Source organism: Pelophylax lessonae (genome assembly GCF_965119305.1).
Source record: "Pelophylax lessonae genome assembly, chromosome: 4".
Lineage (NCBI taxonomy): Eukaryota > Metazoa > Chordata > Amphibia > Anura > Ranidae > Pelophylax > Pelophylax lessonae.
Window position 1 is genome coordinate 521,702,825 of NC_138771.1, and position 19,550 is coordinate 521,722,374.

Genomic DNA, 19,550 nt, shown 5'->3' on the forward strand with positions numbered 1-19,550 from the left:
CCCCAGTTATAAGAGGGTGTGCAAAATTATGCAACCACATTATTTTAGTTTTTGTTTACTCTCCCCCCCCCCCCCCAAATGTTTCAGTTTGTTTTTCAAATGAGTTGTACAGTTTATAGGTCACATTAAGAAAGGTAGAAAAAGCTCTGAAATTATTTATCTTTGTCTAATTTTTTTGCAGCACAGAAACCTGACATTTTAACAGGGGTGTATAGACTTTTTATATCCACTGTAAACCGTTTTTAGAAAAAAAATATATATATCTACAGTAGGGAAAATAATTTGAACCCCCTGCAGATTTTGTAGGTTTGCCCATTTACAAAGCAATTAAGGGTCTATAATAGTTATCATAGGTGTATTTTAAACGATCAAGACAGTATAAAAAAAAATCCAGATTCAAATGATACAAATGTTATAAAAATGGATTTTTGTAAAATCTTACCGTAAAATCCTTTTCTCTTAAGCTCATTGACAGACGCAGTCCTCTTGATTAATATCAAATTGGGTTATACTGCCCTCTACAGGAGTAGGACACATTCTGGCCACACCTTAGGGGCAGTCCCAGAGGGTATATCCTCTCTCTCTCTGCTACAGGATGTTAGTTATGTTACAAAGCAGTGTCAGAGAATTTAACCCAACTCAAAAGTAGAGGGGCGGGTACTGCGTCTGTCAATGAGCTTAAGGGCTCTTTCACACGGGCGTTCCGTATGTCCGTTTTTCATCCCATCCGTTTGCGGATGAAAAACGGACATAATGTATCTCTATGTAAATACGGATGTCATCGGATGATCATCCTCTGACATCCGTTTTTTGTCAGTTCAGTTCAGTTTTTTTGAACGGAGGAGAACCCTATTTTTTCTTCCTTTCAAAAAACGTAACTGAAGCAAAAACTGATGTCAGTGGTGTCATCCGCAGACATCCGTATTTACATAGACATGCATTATGTCAGTTTTTCATCCGCAAACGGATGGGATGAAAAACGGACATACGGACCGGATGACACAAGTGTCATCCGTGTCCGTAACAAAAAAAAAAAAAGGACCTGATCGGGCAAAAAAAAAGGAACGCCCGTGTGAAAGAGCCCTAAGAGAAAAGGATTTTACGGTAAGATTTTACAAAAATCCATTTTTCTCTGTCGCTCATTGACAGACGCAGTCCTCTTGATTAATATCAAATTGGGACGTCCCAAAGCAGTGCCACAAATGAGGGGTGGGATAACAGAAATCAAAATCCAATCTAGAAGGCCCAACCGGTGCCAACTAGAAGTTTTAAAGGCTCATCAGACAAAAGGATGAGACTCAACTGAAAACCCAACAGAAAAAAACCCTCGAGGTAGACCAACGGTCTCCTCAAATTGCGGCCTGCAAAACCTTGAGGCCAAAAGAGGCATCCGCCGATGCCAACACATCAACTTTATAAAATTTTGTAAAGGTATGAACCGACGACCAGGTAGCCGCCTTGCAAACCTGGACCACTGACGCCTGATGGCGGAAGGCCCAGGAAGCACTAAGCGCCCGAGTGGAGTGCGCCTTAACTGGGAACGGAGGATTCCGACCCTTATTGGAATAAGCCTGTACCACCGTCTGTCTGATCCATCTGGAGATAGTCGCGGCAGATGCAGGCAATCCCTTTTTGGGGCCATCCGTGATCACAAAAAGTGAATCCGTCTTACGAAACGAGTCCGTAGTTTTCAAGTATACCCTGATTGCCCAAACCACATCCAAGGAATGTAACGCAAACTCCCGAGGATGACTGGGCTTAGGACACAAGGAAGGTAGCACAATATCTTCATTCAGATGAAACTCTGAAACCACCTTAGGAAGGAAGGATGGATTCGGACGAAGAACCACCTTATCCCTATGAACCACCAGATATGGGGAACGACAGGATAATGCGACCAGTTCTGACACCCTGCGTGCAGAAGTAATGGCCACCTTCTGGGATAATGTAAGCAAGGGAATCTCCCTGATATTTTCAAAGGGAGGTTTCTGAAGAACCGACAACACCAAATTAAGATCCCAGGGCAGTAAGGGCGCGCGCACTGGCGGAGCCAAGTGCCGCACCCCCTGGATGAAATTCCACACCAAGGAATGGGTAGCCAAAGGTTTCTGAAAGAAAATTGCTAACGCTGAAACCTGACCCTTGACAGTACTCAAGGCCAGCTTCTGCTCAACCCCCTGTTGCAGAAAAGCCAAGATTCGGGTCACCGAATAGGCACGTGGAGGAAATCCAAGGGATTCACACCACGCAATATAAGACCTCCATGTGCGATGATAGACTTTTCTGGAAGTCGCTTTCCTTGCTTTAATTAAAGTAGGAATAACTGAAGTTGACAATCCTTTGTCCTTCAGCACCCGAGTCTCAATAGCCAGGCCGTCTCCTGACTAGACAGAAAAAAACTAACATCCTGTAGCAGAGAGAGAGCGGATATACCCTCTGGGACTGCCCCTAAGGTGTGGCCAGAACCTTTTCCTTCTGCCTAGTGTCCTACTCCTGTAGAGGGCAGTATAAACCAGTTTGATATTAATCAAGAGGACTGCGTCTGTCAATGAGCGACAGAGAAATTAGGTTGCAGTTCGGGTGAGTAAATAAGTATTTGATCCCCTACCAACAAACAATAGTTCTGGGTCCCACAGACTGGCTACAGTATGTGCTCATGTGGTTCACAGATTAGTACTGTCAATTTAAGAAGGTGCTCCTAACAATAACTTGTTATGTGTATAAAAGACACCTGTCCACAGAATCTCTTTCTTCCGTTTAAACTTCACCATCATGGGCAAGACCAAAGAGCTGTCAAAAGGATCTGCACAAGGCTGGAATGGGCTACAAGGCCATCAGCAAGAAGCTTGGTGAGAAGGAGACAGCTGTTGGGAGTGATTTTTCACAAATGGAAGAAATACAAAATAACCATCAATTGCCCTCAGTCTGGAGCTCCATGCAACATTTCAACTCATGGGGCAAGGCTGATCATGAGAAAAGTGAGGGATCAGCCCAGAACTACAGGGGAGGAGCCAGTGAAAGATCTCAAGGCAGTTGGGACCACAGTTACCAAACAAACCATTGGTAAAACAATAAGCTGCCATGGATTGAAATCCTACAGCACCCGCCCGATCCCCCTCCTCAAGAAGGCACATGTACAGGCCCACCTGAAGTTTGCCAATGGACATCTTAAAGCGGTTGTAAACCCAAAAAAAAAACCTGCAAGACAAAGGCATAATCAGCTAGTGTGCATCGCATACTCTCTCATTATGTAATTCTTACCTTAGAACGAAGCCCCGACACGGACCCCCGGACATCACTGCTGCCATGATCCCTCGGCGTCTCCTCCGAGTTCGGCGGCTCCGGCGCTGTGATTGGCTGGAGCCGCGATGACGTCACTCCCGCGCATGTGCGCGGGAGTGATTTTCCGGCAATTCCCGGCAAGGAAAACTGAAGGTCCCCCCGGACCTTCAGAGCGCATGCGTCGCTCGTGTGAGCGGCTGCTTGCACTGCAAATATCTCCTAAACCGTGCCGGTTTAGGAGATATTAATTGTACCTACAGGTAAGCCTTATTATAGGCTTACCTGTAGGTAAAAGTGTCAAAAAGCGGGATACTACTGCTTTAAGTATTCAGAGAAAGATTGGGAGAAAGTACTGTGGTCAGATGAGACCAAAACTGAGCTCTTAAGCATTAACTCTACTCGTAAGAAAATATACTTAGGTATATTCCCCACGCCTGGAGGTTTATAAAAGTTGTGAGTAATGTGAAATGTGAAGTTTATATTATAAAGCAGCAGCTATAGAAAGAAAATTATAATTGTCAGGAATAGCCTTAAAGGGGACTACCTACAGCGCTTGCTCAGATTAATTATATAAATAGTGCTCATATACAATATGTAAATGTGCATGTTCTAAAACCAATGGTATAAAAAGGCTCTTATAACATAATTGAAAGTGCTAGATGCAATAAAAATTCAAGAAATTAATAAATCCGTGATATTAACCAGTAAATATCAATTAGGTATATATATGCAGTAGTGAATAAATAAATGCACTGTGGTTGTGCACGTGACCCTTAAGGGTTAATTCTAGTCCATATGAAGTGACTGCAGTGATTGAAACTGTTCAAAAAATAATCCTTGTGCAGGTATGTTCGTCCAATATACTCAAGGTGCAGGTGCTCAATGTGGGTTATAGTCAATTTCCTTGTGATATAGATCTCTTCACCGTGGTAAGGGTAAATAGGGTAACTTACCAGAAATAGTGAGTCCTATACGCCATATGGCATTAAGACCGCTTGCGCTTGTGTGGCCCCCGGGCCGAGGTAGATTCCCCCTTGGCTCTCTGGTGGGGTAGTATAGGATTCCTCCTCTCCTACCTCTCACAGGGAATGGGCCAGGTGTAATATAAAGAAAAGAGATGCTCCGGATGGTGTAGTATGATTAAAAAGCTCTTTATTCCCAATCCATGGGTAAGTGGCATATAACAAAGCTTAAAATACAGTGCAGAGCAGTATTGCCTGACAGGCTGCGTGTCTAGACAATCTAACTGCGGAGTGGCAAGCGGAGGTTGCGGCATGCGCTCCACCTACGTGACGCCTTCACGCTGTGCGTTCCAATCTAACACGAAAGGTTTTTACACATGTGGTAGTTGTAAACCTTGCAGAACCGTAAAGACCAGAAAACAAAGAACTTTAGAATTCAAATCCAATTCCACTAACAAAACATACAAAATCAAGAGTCTAATAACCTGCCAAAGCCCCCACGTGACTTATTAACCTGCCCTGGGACGCACTACCAGGCAACTGAAGACACGTCTTGGGGAACACATTGACAGCATAAATAAGGGATTAAGGCATCAGAGTGTATCCAATCATTTCCGACTGGCACATAATATAGATCTGAGCCTACTCATGTTCTGTGGAATTGACAAGACTGAACCAGATTGGGAGGGGAAAAAAACATGAGAATCGCGGTATCACAAAACGAGTCAAGATGGATATACCAACTTGCCACCCTACAACCCAGGGGAATGAATATAGATATGGATATAAATTGCTTCATATCCAACCCCTAGGGATAATTCACCATATACCATCTTTATCACTAATTGGGGTTAATTAATAATATGGGGCCAGCCAAACATACCTATTGCCAGTTCACCACACACACTTTCCAACTGCCTGTAGCTTTACACTACTATAACATCAGAGAGTTAAAATATTTATTATACTCCACTTACACAAATATACGTATAGTACTGGCCTATCTAGTGTATTTACCCATGGATTAATATATGACACCATTGGTTTTTAATTTATTTTAGTTTACTTTATTTAATTCTATGGTCCTTGAGTAAGCCGTATTAAGGAAACAATGTATGCAGTTAAACTGTAGTCATCTGTGTGTAATTCAATAGCTTATAAACAACCTGCTAATTATTAGTAATAAGAACTGTGCAAAATATATGCTATTATGTGATTTGTTGTACAAATTAAGAAGGGATGCATAAAAGGGGTGTATATATATAAGTTTTATGCCATACATTTTAAAAGTTTTTTCGCACCATATGTAATTTATTAAGTATATAATGATTTGCTGTGCAATAGTAAGATAAATACGTAAAATACCCATATTGTATATATTCTTTATGAACAATAACCAAGAGTTTTCACCACATAGATGGGAATTATGTTGTTTACATGTCATTGGACCACCTTTAAAAATCTTAAATACAATTATATCCTCTTTGGTTATACCCCAGTATCAGAAGTATATGTCACTGTTACCCTTAGGTACCCAATCTGGCCGTTTATGTAAGGTGACACAGGAACTCAAAGAGGTAATCACTACAGTGGGGACACTCCCGTGGTGCGACCCATCCCGGGACTTAATTACACTGGGCAGAGTGAAAGGCGGCGTTTGTTGTAAAAAATGAACACCGCTACTGTGCCTTCCTATCTCTGATGACGTCACAGGAAGTGACGAAAAGCGTTAGGTTGGAACGCACAGCGTGACAGCGTAACGTAGGTGGAGCGCAAGCCGGAACCTCCGCTCGCCACTCTGCAGTTAGATTGCCTAGACACACAGCCTGTCAGGCAATACTGCTCTGCACTGTATTTTAAGCTTTGTTTTATGCCACTTACCCATGAATTGGGAATAAAGAGCTTTTTAATCATACTACACCATCCGGAGCATCTCTTTTCCTTATATTACACCTGGCCCATTCCCGGTGAGAGGAGAGGAGGAGAGGAGGAATCCTATACTACCCCACCACCCCACCAAAGAGCCAAGGGAGAATCTACCTCGGCCCGGGGGGGGCCACACAAGCACAAGCAGTCTTAATGCCATACGGCATATAGGACTCACTATTTCCGGTAAGTTACCCTATTTACCCTTACCACGGTGAAGAGATCTATGTCACAGGGAAATTGAATATAACCCACATTGAGCACCTGCACCTTGAGTATACTGGACGAACATACCGGCACAAGGATTATTTTTTGAACTGTTTCAATCATCGCAGTCACTTCATATGGACTAGAATTAACCCTTAAGGGTCACGTGCCCAACCACAGCGTATTTATTTATTCACTACTGCGTACATATACCTAATTGATGTTTACTGGTTAATATCATGGATTTATTAATTTCTTGAATTTTTATTGCATCTAGCACTTTTAATTATGTTAAAAGAGCCTTTTTATACTATTGGTTTCATAACACGCACATTTACATATTGTATATGAGCACTATTTATATAATGAATCTGAGCAAGCGCTGTAGGTAGTCCCCTTTAAGGCTATTCCTGACAATTAACTCTACTTGCTGTGTTTGGAGGAAAAAAAATTACCATCCCTACAGTCAACCATGGAGGTGGAAACATTAGGCTTTGTTGCGGTTTCTCTGCTAAAAGGTAAAGGCCAACTTTGCCACATGGACGGGGCAATGTATTGTAAAATCTTGGATGAGAACCTTCTTCCCTCAGCCAGAACACTGAGGATGGGACGTGGATGGGTCTTCCAGCATGACAATAACCCAAAACATACCACCAAGGCAACAAAGGAGTGGCTCAAAAAGAAGCACATTAAGGTCATGGAGTGGCCTAGACCTTAAGCCTAAGAAAAAACTATGCAGGGAGCTGAAACTTCGAGTTGCCAAGTGACAACCAAGAAACCTTAAGGATTTAGAGAAGATCTGTAAAGAAGAGTGGACCAAAATCCCTCGCGAGATGTGTGCAAACCTGGTAACCAACTGCAAGAAACATCTTACCCCTATGCTTGCCAACAAGGGTTTCTCCACCAAAAACTAAAGCCCCGTACACACGTACCGATCGTCGGCATACAAACGTTCGTCTTTTCTCCCCGGGATGTCGGTGTCTGTTGAAAAGTGCAAAGACTGCCCAAGAATTTTGTCCGCCGACTACAGCCGACTGCAGAAGTGATGTCATGTAATGGTTAACTTTCCCTGTGTTTTTTCTTTTCTGAGCATGCCCAGTCTTGCAAATCTGCGGTCTGTCGGCAGAATTCTGTACTGACTGGCGAACAATCGTCCGTTCTGGTGTCGGCATACAAAAATTTAAATGCTTGCAAGAAAGACTCTTGTCCGCAGAATGTGCGCAGACAGCTGTCGGAGGCACCATACTAACAAGCGTACAATCATCAGATCTTTCGTCCGCCGACGTTTGTATGCCGACGATCGGTACGTGTGTACGGGCCTTTAGTCATGTTTTGCTGTGGCATCAAATACTTATTTTACTCACTGAACTGCAACCTAATTTATAACATTCGTATTGTGTTTTTTTCTGGATTTTTGTTTGATATTCTGCCTCTATCATTTACAATACACAATTAAAATTATAGACCCTTCATTTCTTTGTAAGTGGGCAAACGTACAAAATCTGCAGGGGGATCAAATAATTATTTTCCCCACGGTAAAGAGAAACTTTTTTGGCATTTGGAATTGAGTAGAGATTGATAAAAAAAAACCTTTTTTGCCATCTGGGTCTTGTTGGGAAGATTTCCTTCACTCCATATCCTGCAGGCACAACAGGAAGTGAGGGAAATCCCCTCTATGTCACCAGAACACATACTCACATTGGAAAGTTTCATCCCTACTCCATTTCTGGTAACAACTCAGAATTTTGGATTTTCCTTTCATTTCAGTCAGGTGACAAAGGTCACATGGACCTTTGGAATAGAGTGAATCCCCCAGCAGGAACAAAGACAGAAAGACCTAACAGGAGGTCCAATCCTTCCACGCTTTCCTTCAAAAGAATTTAGATATACTCTAAAGTACAACATCACTCTCTCAATTAACACTGACTATTTTAATTCTTTTGCAATTATTAGTAAATAAGAAAGTATATCAGATTTACTTGTTTTAAACTTCTTTCTACATTTCTTCAGTTACTTCCTGGTTTCCATGAACAGAAAAATTAAGTCATACATCCCAGGAGTCTTCTGGAAAGGATGAGGGGTTTTCTCAGCTAAGCACACCCATCTGCCTGCATGCCTGAGCCAAGGGTAGATGGATTCCAGGAAGTAAATCCTACATAAATTATCTTCCCTTACTCAAAATGGCGAGGAGGGGTTCAAAGTGATTTCTCAGCAAAATAAAGGATGTAGACAGACTCATACGGGAGTTTGCTTTAAATATTAAAACTTAAACCACTTTTTTGGTTTGTGGCGCTCAGATGTTGTGTAGTTCTACTTTAAACTTTTTCCTTGATCCTGGCACACGGGAGAGCTGCTTATATAAAAATTATCTGACGTGTGATTCTATTACCCCTCTATAGAAAAAATATGATCTTGCAAACAGGTTAAATTGTACAACAGCAAGAGATTAAAAGTGCTCATGCAGTTTAGCCCAGAAATTCAGCTACAAAAGCTGATAAATGGTTATGAGGAGCAACCTTTAATAACAGGAAGCCTCTGCCAGGATCAGCCTGTGCCATCCCCAAGAGGAACACGTAGGCAGTTCTACAGACATCGGGGATGATGGTGGCAGTGAAAAAGTCAAGCATAAAGAATAGGCTAGGACTGCTACAGATAAAGACTGCACAATTACCAGCACTTTCATGGGTACCATGAAGTGGTCACCGTACTCTGTAAAGTGCACCGGTCAAAGCACTTTCTCAGGCGAGTCTGCATTTATGAGTATATCATTTGTCATTGTTTTTTTGTATTCCATCAATACAGGAAAAAAAAAACACAGATGGAGCAATGAAGGCAGGACAAAATAGACTGGTTAGATAGAACAAAGCATTGACATGAATTATAATTGAAGTCAAACTAGGTATGATTAGCAATAGCGGCCTCACATAACCTTACAGGCCAGACGAATGTTCAGCAGGAGTTTAGGTAATTCAAAAGCAAATAGGTAAGGCGGTGAGGGGGGGGGTCCAGAAGCCCGCCTAAAAAATTACGTCGTGGATCTGTCATAAACCTCATTGCATGGTTTCTGAGGGGCCCAATGATGAACATAAAGTCAATAATTTGAAGAGATATTGGGGAAGGAGGATAGAGAAAAAAAAAAGGGAAGGGTTGTTAGAGGAAGAAAAAGGTGGTGCCTCAGGCATCATCCACCTATCTAGCTAAAAGTTGTTTGACATCATCTATACGGGAGAATTCAATCCAGTAAAACCACGTCTGAATTTCTCATGTGTATATTATATTGTGCTTGTAAGACTTTCCACCACCCTGATATCCTCCACCTTCCTAATCAATTGTTGGATCGCCAGTGGTTGTGGAGATTTCCATAATGCGGAGATACATGATTTTGCTGTATTCACCAGATGCCGCAATATTGGATATTTTGCAGACTTTTGTTGGAATTAAGTTATAGTGCAAGAGAAAGAATTCAGCCGTTTTGGGAAGTATTTGTTTTAACACCCCAGTATATTTTAGTTGGTAGACCCTAAACTGTATGTGTTCAGATTGGAGGTATAAAAACAGTTTACTAGTTTTGAGTCACTGCAGAGATTTCAACAATGGCAATGCTGTAATCTATTCCACAATTTATTCTATGGATCACCTTCCCCCACAAAAAACAGATGGAGATTTATTCTCACAAATTCCTAAGCCTACTACTTGTTCTTCCAGGGAGCTCTCTAAATTTCCAGTTAATCACCTGATTCTGCCCTAACTTATGGCCAATTCAGAGTAGACTCACGATGGTCAGTCAGTAGGTTGTGGTTTACTGGAAACTTGTAAGTAAAACAAATGATGCATCCTATATGTTGGAAAAATAGAAACACTGACTCTATGCAAAGGTAAAGCAGGTCACAGTATGATTCTTAACTTGGTCTTTACTGCTGGCAGATGGTTTCCAGGAGCCCAGTAGCCTTTGGCCATGTACATGGTTGTGAACATTGCCAGCCATACCTCTCCATCTAGACAGAGAGTATCCACTACATGATCCATTACTGTGTTTTGCACCTTTAGCGGATTCTCCCAAGCAATGTATAGAGAATTCTTTCAGTTCAACCTGTCAATACTGTGTTAGAGGTTTGGGGGGTGATCCAAATGCTGGGTCTGTTAGCAGTAAAGACCCAAATGAGCCTCAAATGCATGTAGTTAACTCACCTTAGTAGCATCACAGTCCTATAGAATTTGCTGAAATTCTAAAAAAAACAAAAAAACATTCTGTTTGTTGCAGCCCATCCTACTCCATGATTACTTAGAAACCCTTTATGCAAGGGCCTAATCCATCCCACCAGATGCCTTAGAGAATCATGTTTCTGGTCTTTCCAACAGACAAGAAAAGTTGTGGCTCATGTCACTGTCCTCCTACATAACTGCCTCTTGATTTTCATCCTGCTTGACTGTACTCTGCATTATGCTTTACATTTCTTCATTTCTGTTAACTGTTGAACATTCATAATTATAAGAGGTGCAGAATTATACTGTTTGCTTAGCATAGAATTTTTGTTTTATATCAGCGTGGTATTTCCCCTTTTATTTGTGTCCTGTTATACTGTGACTTTGACCTATCTGTACCTCTGGTTACCTTTAAAGTGGACCTACTATCAAATGTTACCATTATCTAAGTAGAACTATTGGAAAAACTTAGTAATGGAGGGTTATAACCCAAGTTTTATGCCATCTGTGCCCCCCCCCCCCCCAGGTCACCAGAACCCAGAACTAGTATCCCCATTGGAAGATTTCCCTTCTATTACTTTTCTGGGAACCACCCAAAATTTGTGATTTTTAATGATAATGGTAAAAAGGACAAATGGAGAGGGTGAATCTCCCAAATGGGGGCACAGACAGCAATAAAAACTGACAGGTGTTCTATTCTGTCTCCACTCTATGCAAAACTTAAGAAAGGTCTGCTTTTAATTGCACTTAAAGAATTTTCCTAAAATATGTACCCTTCCTAAGGAAAACACTGTTTCAGGTTACCTTCAGTGACACATGAGAAGGGCTACATTATCTCTGCTGAAGTCATCTATTCTAAACTTGTATCCCTTCATCACAGATCACATGACCAAGTGCCCAGGCCTTCAGACATGTGGCAAGCACTGAAAGGAACTCAGATTCTCATTTTTTTTCTATGTATTTAAGCCCATCTAGCAGCAGTCAGTCTTGGCTCCAGAATTTACTTTTAATGAAAAGCATTCTTGTCCATTAGACCGTGATGGACAAGATAGATAAATAGATATACCCCCTTTGCTTTTCAGCCCAACTGGAATCAAGCGATATTAAAAATGGAATCCAAGCAAGGAGTTAAGAGAGTTTCTTACTGCGGACAAAGCTTGAATCTCAACCAGGCACAGCACGTAAGGGTGTCATGAAAATATCTCCCTTTTTTGTGAACCCTGTGGTGCACATCATATCAGGAGGGTTCCAAAAACCTCTGCAACCCACATCCAGCATAAATGGGCCCTTAAGTCCCCGAGGGCACAAGTGCAGCTGTGCAGTCCCAAAGCCTGCCCCTGCCACTGTATCCAAATCTTTCACACTAGGATGTATCATAAGTAATCATGAGTAGCCAGATGAGGATATAGTTGGACTAGTTCCCAGACACGCCTGCTCCCCCACACTTACCCGTCTGGTCTGTGCTAATTGACCCATTGGAGCCGGGGCTGTTTCCCAGATACTGGTACTCTGCCACACCGAAGGAGTTGGAACCGTCATCCCCGATATTCTGAGAGATATCCTGGATGTCCCCTAAGTCTGTGAAGAACTCCTTAGGCAGCGGGCCCCCAAGATCATCATCCTCCAAGGGAGCAATGGAGCAAAACTCCACATCTGGGTCTACCTTGATGGTGGACATGGTAGATTGTGTCTGTAACCATTACACTGTGGATAAAATAAACAGTTATTTTTCCAAAAACAGTGATTCAAGATCAGTTACTATACACTAATCAATATAAAAGGACCTACGCTATGTGGGGAACCCTCACACCTGTCTACTGTATATGGCCAAAAGCATGTGGACACCCTTCCAAATTATGCAGTTCAAGTGTTTCCAGTAGAAAGTACTGTCAAGGCTGCAGCATACAAAGACATTTTAGACGGTGTGCTTCCAACCTTGTGGCAAACGTTTGGGGAAGGCACTTTTCTGTTCCAGTATGACTGTGCCCAAAGCCAGCTCTAAATAAAAAAATAGTTCAACCAGCTTGGTATGGAGAAAATTGAGTGTCCACAGATCCCTGACCTCAACCCTACTTTACCATCATGGTCCTGAGTGATCTTGAGCCGGCTGCCTCTTCCAGATTCAAAAGCCATGTGCCAGCTCTGCCCATGTCTGCTGTATGTCCCTACTCTTGAGCTTTCTGGAAAATGTAACAGGGATATCCTAGGAGGCTGTGGGAGAAGAGACATGTCATTCTCATCTGGGTGAGAATGGCAGCAGGGGGCATGCCAGATAAAGAAAAGGAGGGAGGCATACTCCAACCTCAGTTCCACTTGAAGTATGTAGGACTTCCTAAAAAAATGTATTTCTTTTGTGTTGTCTCTTGGTGTGCTAAATCTACTATACCAATAAAAATGTTTTGTTCGATCTGTTAATTTATGTTTACCTTTGTAAAAAAAAAAAAAAAAATCAATATTAAATGCACATCATTTTGCATGTTAAAAAAAAAAAAAAAGTAAATTATTATTTTTTTTTTTTTCTAGGAGCCTGCAAAGCATTGCACCAACGATCAGCAGATTGTGGGTGCAATGCAGGACTCCTGCAGACTGTGTAAGCTGTTTGCTCGTTCATTGTATGGGCAGGCAGTTGCACACTGACAGGAAGCATCACTGAACTACCTAGAGTGCTCAAAAGCGCCCTGGTAGTTCCTTGAGAACTACAAGTCGACAACTGCAAAGGATGTCTGGACTTCTCACATTCAAAGAACTCTGGGTGGACTCGTTTTTTTAAAATTGTGACAGTGAGTGGGGGGAGAAGAGATCACAGCGGGGGATCAGGGAATGCGGGGCTGGTGCAAGAGTAACATGTTACACCCTGAATATGGGTGTAACGTCACATGTTACGAAAGGTGACATTGAAAGGGATGCTGTACGCTAATTTCTTATGCCTTATGTTACACTGCCTTCACAATAAACATGTGAAGCAGAATTTAAAGTACTGTTGACTTTGCATCTTTATATCTGCTTCTGACATGGCATCATTAAAAAGTCAAGTGCTGTGAGGAATACAGCTTCTATTTGGACTTTATATTGTATTGCTGGGCAGCTAAATGACAGTTCTGAGACAGATTCATTTCTGAGGTTGAGACAGATTTCCACTCTAAAAAAGACATAGAATAAAAAAAAAAAGTGGTCAGGGTCAGGTTTAATTGCAAGTGCTATTTTAAAGCAGCCAATTTATGACACAGGCTGCAACCTTGTTCTAAATCTGTCTCACAATGCCTCTCGATGCTCTTATTTAGCTTTGCTTTGTCCTGCAACAGGATTAATAAAAGGTCCCTCATTGTTCTCAGCTCTCACTGTGGACTACAGAAAGTCTCCCCCATGTTGTAAAGATGAGAAAAGGAGGTGGTGTTCTGTAGTCCTGTCCTAGGATGACAATGCTACTCCTAGTCATCATTGGGGAAGTGTGTTCTTGGCAGGAGAAAAATGCCTGAAAAAATAAAACCAATGCAGCCATTACAGCTAAGGCTGACTGTATATTATACAATTATCTTGTACAATTTTCCTTTAGATTTACAAAACCATATAATATGAGGTCAAACCTAAACACTTTCAATTTGTAAGCAACCAGGTAGGCCTTTGCACTACATAGTTGAGGGCAAATCTAAAGTAAATTGAACAAGAAAATTGTATAATGTATGGCCAGTTTAAGGATTGGTAAGCAATGAGTAATAAGAAGTAATATTTTACTTCTATAACTTGGGTTTTGATCTACAATACATTCTTAAATTAATGGGAACAGCCTAAGTAAATATAAATCTGCTTACCCTCTTATATTCTGCTGACCATGGAAAAACCAGGAGTTCTGAGGCACTGCTTCACAAGCATTCCATTTCTGGCCAGGCAAAGAAGAAATAGATATTCTTCTGCAGAGAAAAAAAAACAAAAAAAACACAACATAAGCAACGCAAAAAAATCGAAACTTCCAGGAGATTGGCTTCTGACAGGAGAGAAGTCAGGGCTCAGCAGAGTCAACGGCACAAAGGAAGGCGGCTCATGTTGGAAAAGGCTTGCTGGGCTCCCCTCTATCTCTGTCCGTCTCAGTGTGATTAGCAGTAGGTAATGGATTAATCATTACAACCACATGTCAAATCATTAACCTGCTAACATGTTCACAGAACACCCCGGCTAATGCATTGCAGCACAGGTTTATTGCTATGCACTTCACAGTGAGATATAGGTTTATGCTGGGATATATTTTAACTGCGCTATAAGTATAATTACAAAACATCTACAATGGTAATTTCTTAATAGTAACTAAAGAGCACCTGTTCTATAGTAAAATAATACTGTGAAGGAGAAGGAACATTTAAAGTACTCCAGGCAGATATAAATACAATATAAAACACAGAGGAGTACATTTACAGTTGTGCTCCAAAATTTGCATACCCTGGCAGAAATCGTGAAATGTTGGCACTGATATTAAAAAAATGGCTGATTATTTAGGGATAGTGATCATATGAAGCCATTTATTATCACATAGTTGTTTGGCTCCTTTTTAAATCATAACAACAGAAATCACCCAAATGGCCCTGATCAAAAGTTTTCATCCCCTGAAATGTTTTGCCTTGGTACAGACACATAAGGTGACGCACACAGGTTAAAATGTTAATTTCTCTTTTGTTCATTGACGTACACAGCTCAAGAATCTTCTTAACCATTGGGTTATGCTGCCCCCTACAAGAGTAGGACAATAGACCGGAAAAAGCTTTACCACACCTATGGGGCAGTCCCAGGGGATATACTCCCATACTCTGCCATAGGCATTTCGTTTGTTTGCTGGGATCTCTGGTCCTATAATTTTTTCTTCTTTTTTTATTTACTGTTCCTGTGAGAACTACAATAAACTGCTGGACTGGGCGACGGACTGGATATTCTAGATCCTTAGGTTCCCCCCCTCAGCTCCACGCTAGGTCAGCCGTGACATAGCCCCACTGGACGGGGCCTGAATCGCAGCGTGCCTCTTGGCCCGCAGCACCCCCATTCCGATGGTGCAGTGGTCTGCCCGGAGCGGTGCCCACCCAGTTTCATGGTGTGGTAAGTAGTGTACCACTGGTGGTCTTTCGGGGTGGACGTGGGCCTCTTCCTGGGACGGTCTTACCCCCGGGTTCCCCCTCCCTTCCCCCCAGCCCCTCTAAATGGTCACTGTGGTTCCTTCCCCTCCGCTGCGCTGGGTGGTCAGATCCGCTTAGGCTTTTGCGGGGTCTCATAGGTGGTCCATTTGTGGACCCATGGCCGGTGTCCCCTTGCGGGATCGCAGTCGGCGGTCTCCCCTGATTGTTATGTTTCAGGGTGTGCTTAGTATGTAGCGAATCTACTGGGTCTGCGTCCACACACTTCGAGTGCTCTGTTCTACCGCAGCCGGTGCTGGTGGATGCACTGATTGTATTGGTGCGGGCAGCTTTAAAATTGCTGCTGGGTTGGAGGCCCTGGTCCCCTGGTTACCCGCAGCCCCCCAAAAGCGGCAAAGGTATTCCCTTTTCCTGCCTAATTTGACAATATTGTCGGAAGTCAGTGACCTAAATGCAATTGGTGGGTACCTTAGCGCTTGGCTAGACAATATCCCTTTGAAGAGTCCCTGTTAAAAAAGTGGACAGTCCCACCTGTGGTGGATTCTCAGGTTCCAGGCTAAATAAATCCACTTAAATCCAGTGGAGGAGTCTCCGGCTTTTAAAGACCCCTTTGACAGGAGAGCCGAGACTTTGGTCCGCCACATGTTTACTGTGGCCGGTTCGGTCCTTAGGCCAGTGTTCAGGAATCCAAGAATCCACAGTCTCTAGACAATCTGATCCTGTTGAGACAGGATACGAGAGGGTCCCTGACATGGTGGCTTCGGTCTCCGGCACTTCGACAGGGCAAATCCTTCCTTCCCCTGTACTGGACGGTGGTCTCCACGGTTGCCAGCCTATCCGGGTGGGGAGGTGTTTTGGGCATGGATGGGCTCAAGGGGTCTTGACAAGACCTCTATCCCATCAAGACAGACGGTGGTGCAGGCCTATTCTATCAAGGGTCAGGTTCCTCCGTTCCCTGTTAAAGCGCTTTCTACGTGGGCACTTAGTGCCTCTTGGGCTTTCCGTCATCAGGCGTCCACGATACAGGTTTGCAAGGCGGCCACCTGGTCGTCTGTGCACACTTTCACAAAATTTTATAAAGTGGATGTACTGGCATCTGCGGATGCTGCTTTTGGCCGCAAGGTTTTGCAGGCCACTGTTTGAGAGGACCCGATCCTCTTTGAGGGTGCATTGTTTTCAGGTGAGCTCCAGTTGTTCCTGGTGAAGCTCCATGTTATCTGGTTGGCCTTTGGGAATTTTTTACTGCTGTGTTTATTTCCACCCCTCATATTTAACACTGCTTTGGGACGTCCCAATGTTTAAGAAGATTCTGGAGCTGTGTCCGTCAATGAACGAAAGAGAAAATTGGATTTTTGTCTTACCGTAAAATCTTTTTCTCTGATGTTCATCGACAGACCCAGCATCGACCCCTCTATTAAGTTGGGTTATTTTTTATTCTGACACTGCTTGCATGTGGAAGTATATCCCCCAGGACTGCCCCATAGGTGCGGTAAAGCTTTTCCCTGTCTAGTGTCCTACTCCGGTAGGGGCTAGCATAACCCAATGGTTAAGAAGATTCTGGAGCTATGTCCGTCAATGAACATGAGAGAAAAGACAAAAATTTAAATTACACTTAGTGCCTGTGCATAAATCATCAATGAGTTTGTTAGCTCTTACGTGGATGCACTGAGCACGCTAGATACTGAGCCATTGGGAGCAGAAAAAAACTATCAAAAGACCTGCGTAACAAGGTAATGGAACTTTACAAAGATCAAAAAGGATATATAAAGACATCCAAAACCTTGAATATGCCAGTCAGTACTGTCCAATCACTTATTAAGTGGAAAATGTGGGGATCTCTTGATATCAAGCCAAGGTTAGGTAAACCAAGAAAGATTGAAACCACAACTGTCAGAATTTTTCGGGATACAAAGAAAAACCTCCAGGTAACCTCAGAAGAAATACAGGCTGCCCTAGAAAAAGGTGTGGCTGTTTTTAAAGGAGAACATTACAATACTTGAAGAAAAACGAGCTGCATGGTCGAGTTGCTAGAAAGAAGCCTTTACTGCGCCAATGCCACAAAAAAGTCAATTTTCAATATGGCCCACAGCACCTTGACATGCCTCACTGGGCTTTTTTGTGACATTGGCGCAGTAATGGCTTCTTTCTGGTAAGTCAACCATGCAGCTAATTTTTGTTCAAGTATCATCAGATTGTGCTCCTTAAAAACAACCACACCGTTTTTTTCCCAGAGCAGCCTGTATTTTCCTGAGGTTACCTGTGCTTTGTATCCTAAGCAATTCTTCTAGCAGTTGTGGCTCCAATCTTTCTTGGTTTACCTGACTGGCTTGATATCAAGAGATCTCTGAATTTTTTACTTCTTAATAAGTGATTGAACAGTACTGACTGGCACATTTAAGGCATTGTATATCTTTTTATATCCTTTTCCATCTTTATAAAGTTCCATTACCTTGTTATGCAGGTCTTTTGACAGTTCTTTTTTTCTGCTTCCCCAGGGCTCGGTATCTAACCCGCTCAGTGCATCCACATAACCCGGTCAGTGCATCCACATAACCCGCTCAGTGCATCCACATGAGAGCTAAAAAAAAAAAAACGAATTGACTAATTTTTACACAGACACAAATTGCAATTTAAAAAGCCACAGATGTGGAAAATTACCCTTTGTTGCCATTTTAACCTGTGTATGCCACCCTATGTGTCTGTACGAAGGCCAAACATTCCAGGGGATGCAAATTTTTGATCAGGGATTAGGGCCATTTGGGTGATTTCTGTTATCAATATAATTTAAAAAGAAGCCAAACAACTATGTGATAATAAATGGCTTCAAATCACTATAAATAAATAAAAGGCAGACAGTTTTTGGTATGATCAGTCATATTTTCAATATCAATGCCAACATTTCATGATTTCTGACAGGGTTTGCAAACTTTTAAGCACAATTGTATGTATTCAAAACATAAACTAGTGCAAATACCAAAATGTAACTTGATATCAGCATCTTATGATCCAATGTACTACAGTTCTCAGACTGCAACAGAGGGACAACACAAGAAGCCTATCACATGTCCTAAATGCATATATGGTAACCAGGAACATGCTGACAGGAGGAGCAGTGAGATGAGCTCTTCAGTGTGCTGCTGTTCCTTCACTGTCCAATCACAGGTTGGGGGTGGACAAGTGACCTAGCTGTGTTGCTTAACTGCAGCAGAGAAAAACCAGTATGACTGTACCGTCTAGGTGGGGCTGTGTTTCAGGACTGGACTGACAAAATTTCAAATCCTTTAGCAGGTATAACAGCTCACATATATGTATTTAAACTTTGTATTTGGCTTTCAGCCCGGAGTTAAGCTTTAGGATACAGGTATACTTTCAGAAGCTGGGATAGAGGTCTCAGCTGACCAAGGGAAATGCAGATGGCTGCCAGCACAGAGGAGTATGTAGTAAGTCCAGTTTGGCGTTGCGTGTTGTGTGACCTTGAGCACGGTTATCTCCCACGTCCCAGTTTAAACAATTATAATGAAGTTACAAGCGTCTCACATGACACTGCTTGTGTGACCAATGGCTGGGACAACAGAACAAATTACATTGTACAGAACGTACAACCCTAGAGTTCATTCAATGCTTGGAAGGGCAGTCATACTTAATTTTTGTTACAGTAAAACACATGGAATGTCTTCTTGATATGTAATAAATGATTCAAATGGAGCAACTACAAAAAAAAATCCCATACTTTATTTTATTTTTTTTCTTTTAATGTAGAACTATAGGCAAAACATTTTTTTTTCTATACATAGAACAGGGGAGGGTCTTTTTTTGTTTGCCATCTGTGTCCAATTGGGGAGATTTACCTTTACTT

At 42.2% G+C, this 19,550-nt stretch overlaps 2 protein-coding genes across 2 annotated transcripts in view; one reads left to right on the forward strand and one right to left on the reverse strand.

Moving 5' to 3' along the window:
* DNM1L (dynamin 1 like) overlaps window positions 1–19,550 on the forward strand; it is a 497,546-nt gene that overhangs the window by 368,693 nt on the left and 109,303 nt on the right. The window lies entirely within an intron of this gene.
* The window catches only part of PPARA (peroxisome proliferator activated receptor alpha), a 127,162-nt gene that overhangs the window by 36,211 nt on the left and 71,401 nt on the right, over window positions 1–19,550 (reverse strand). Inside the window, exons 2-3 of the mRNA XM_082256172.1 lie at window positions 14,390–14,488; window positions 12,030–12,284 (exon numbers count right to left, since the gene is read on the reverse strand). Coding sequence (XP_082112298.1) covers window positions 12,030–12,258 — 229 coding nt within the window. The 5' untranslated portion in view covers window positions 12,259–12,284; window positions 14,390–14,488. The remainder of the gene's footprint in view (window positions 1–12,029; window positions 12,285–14,389; window positions 14,489–19,550) is intronic.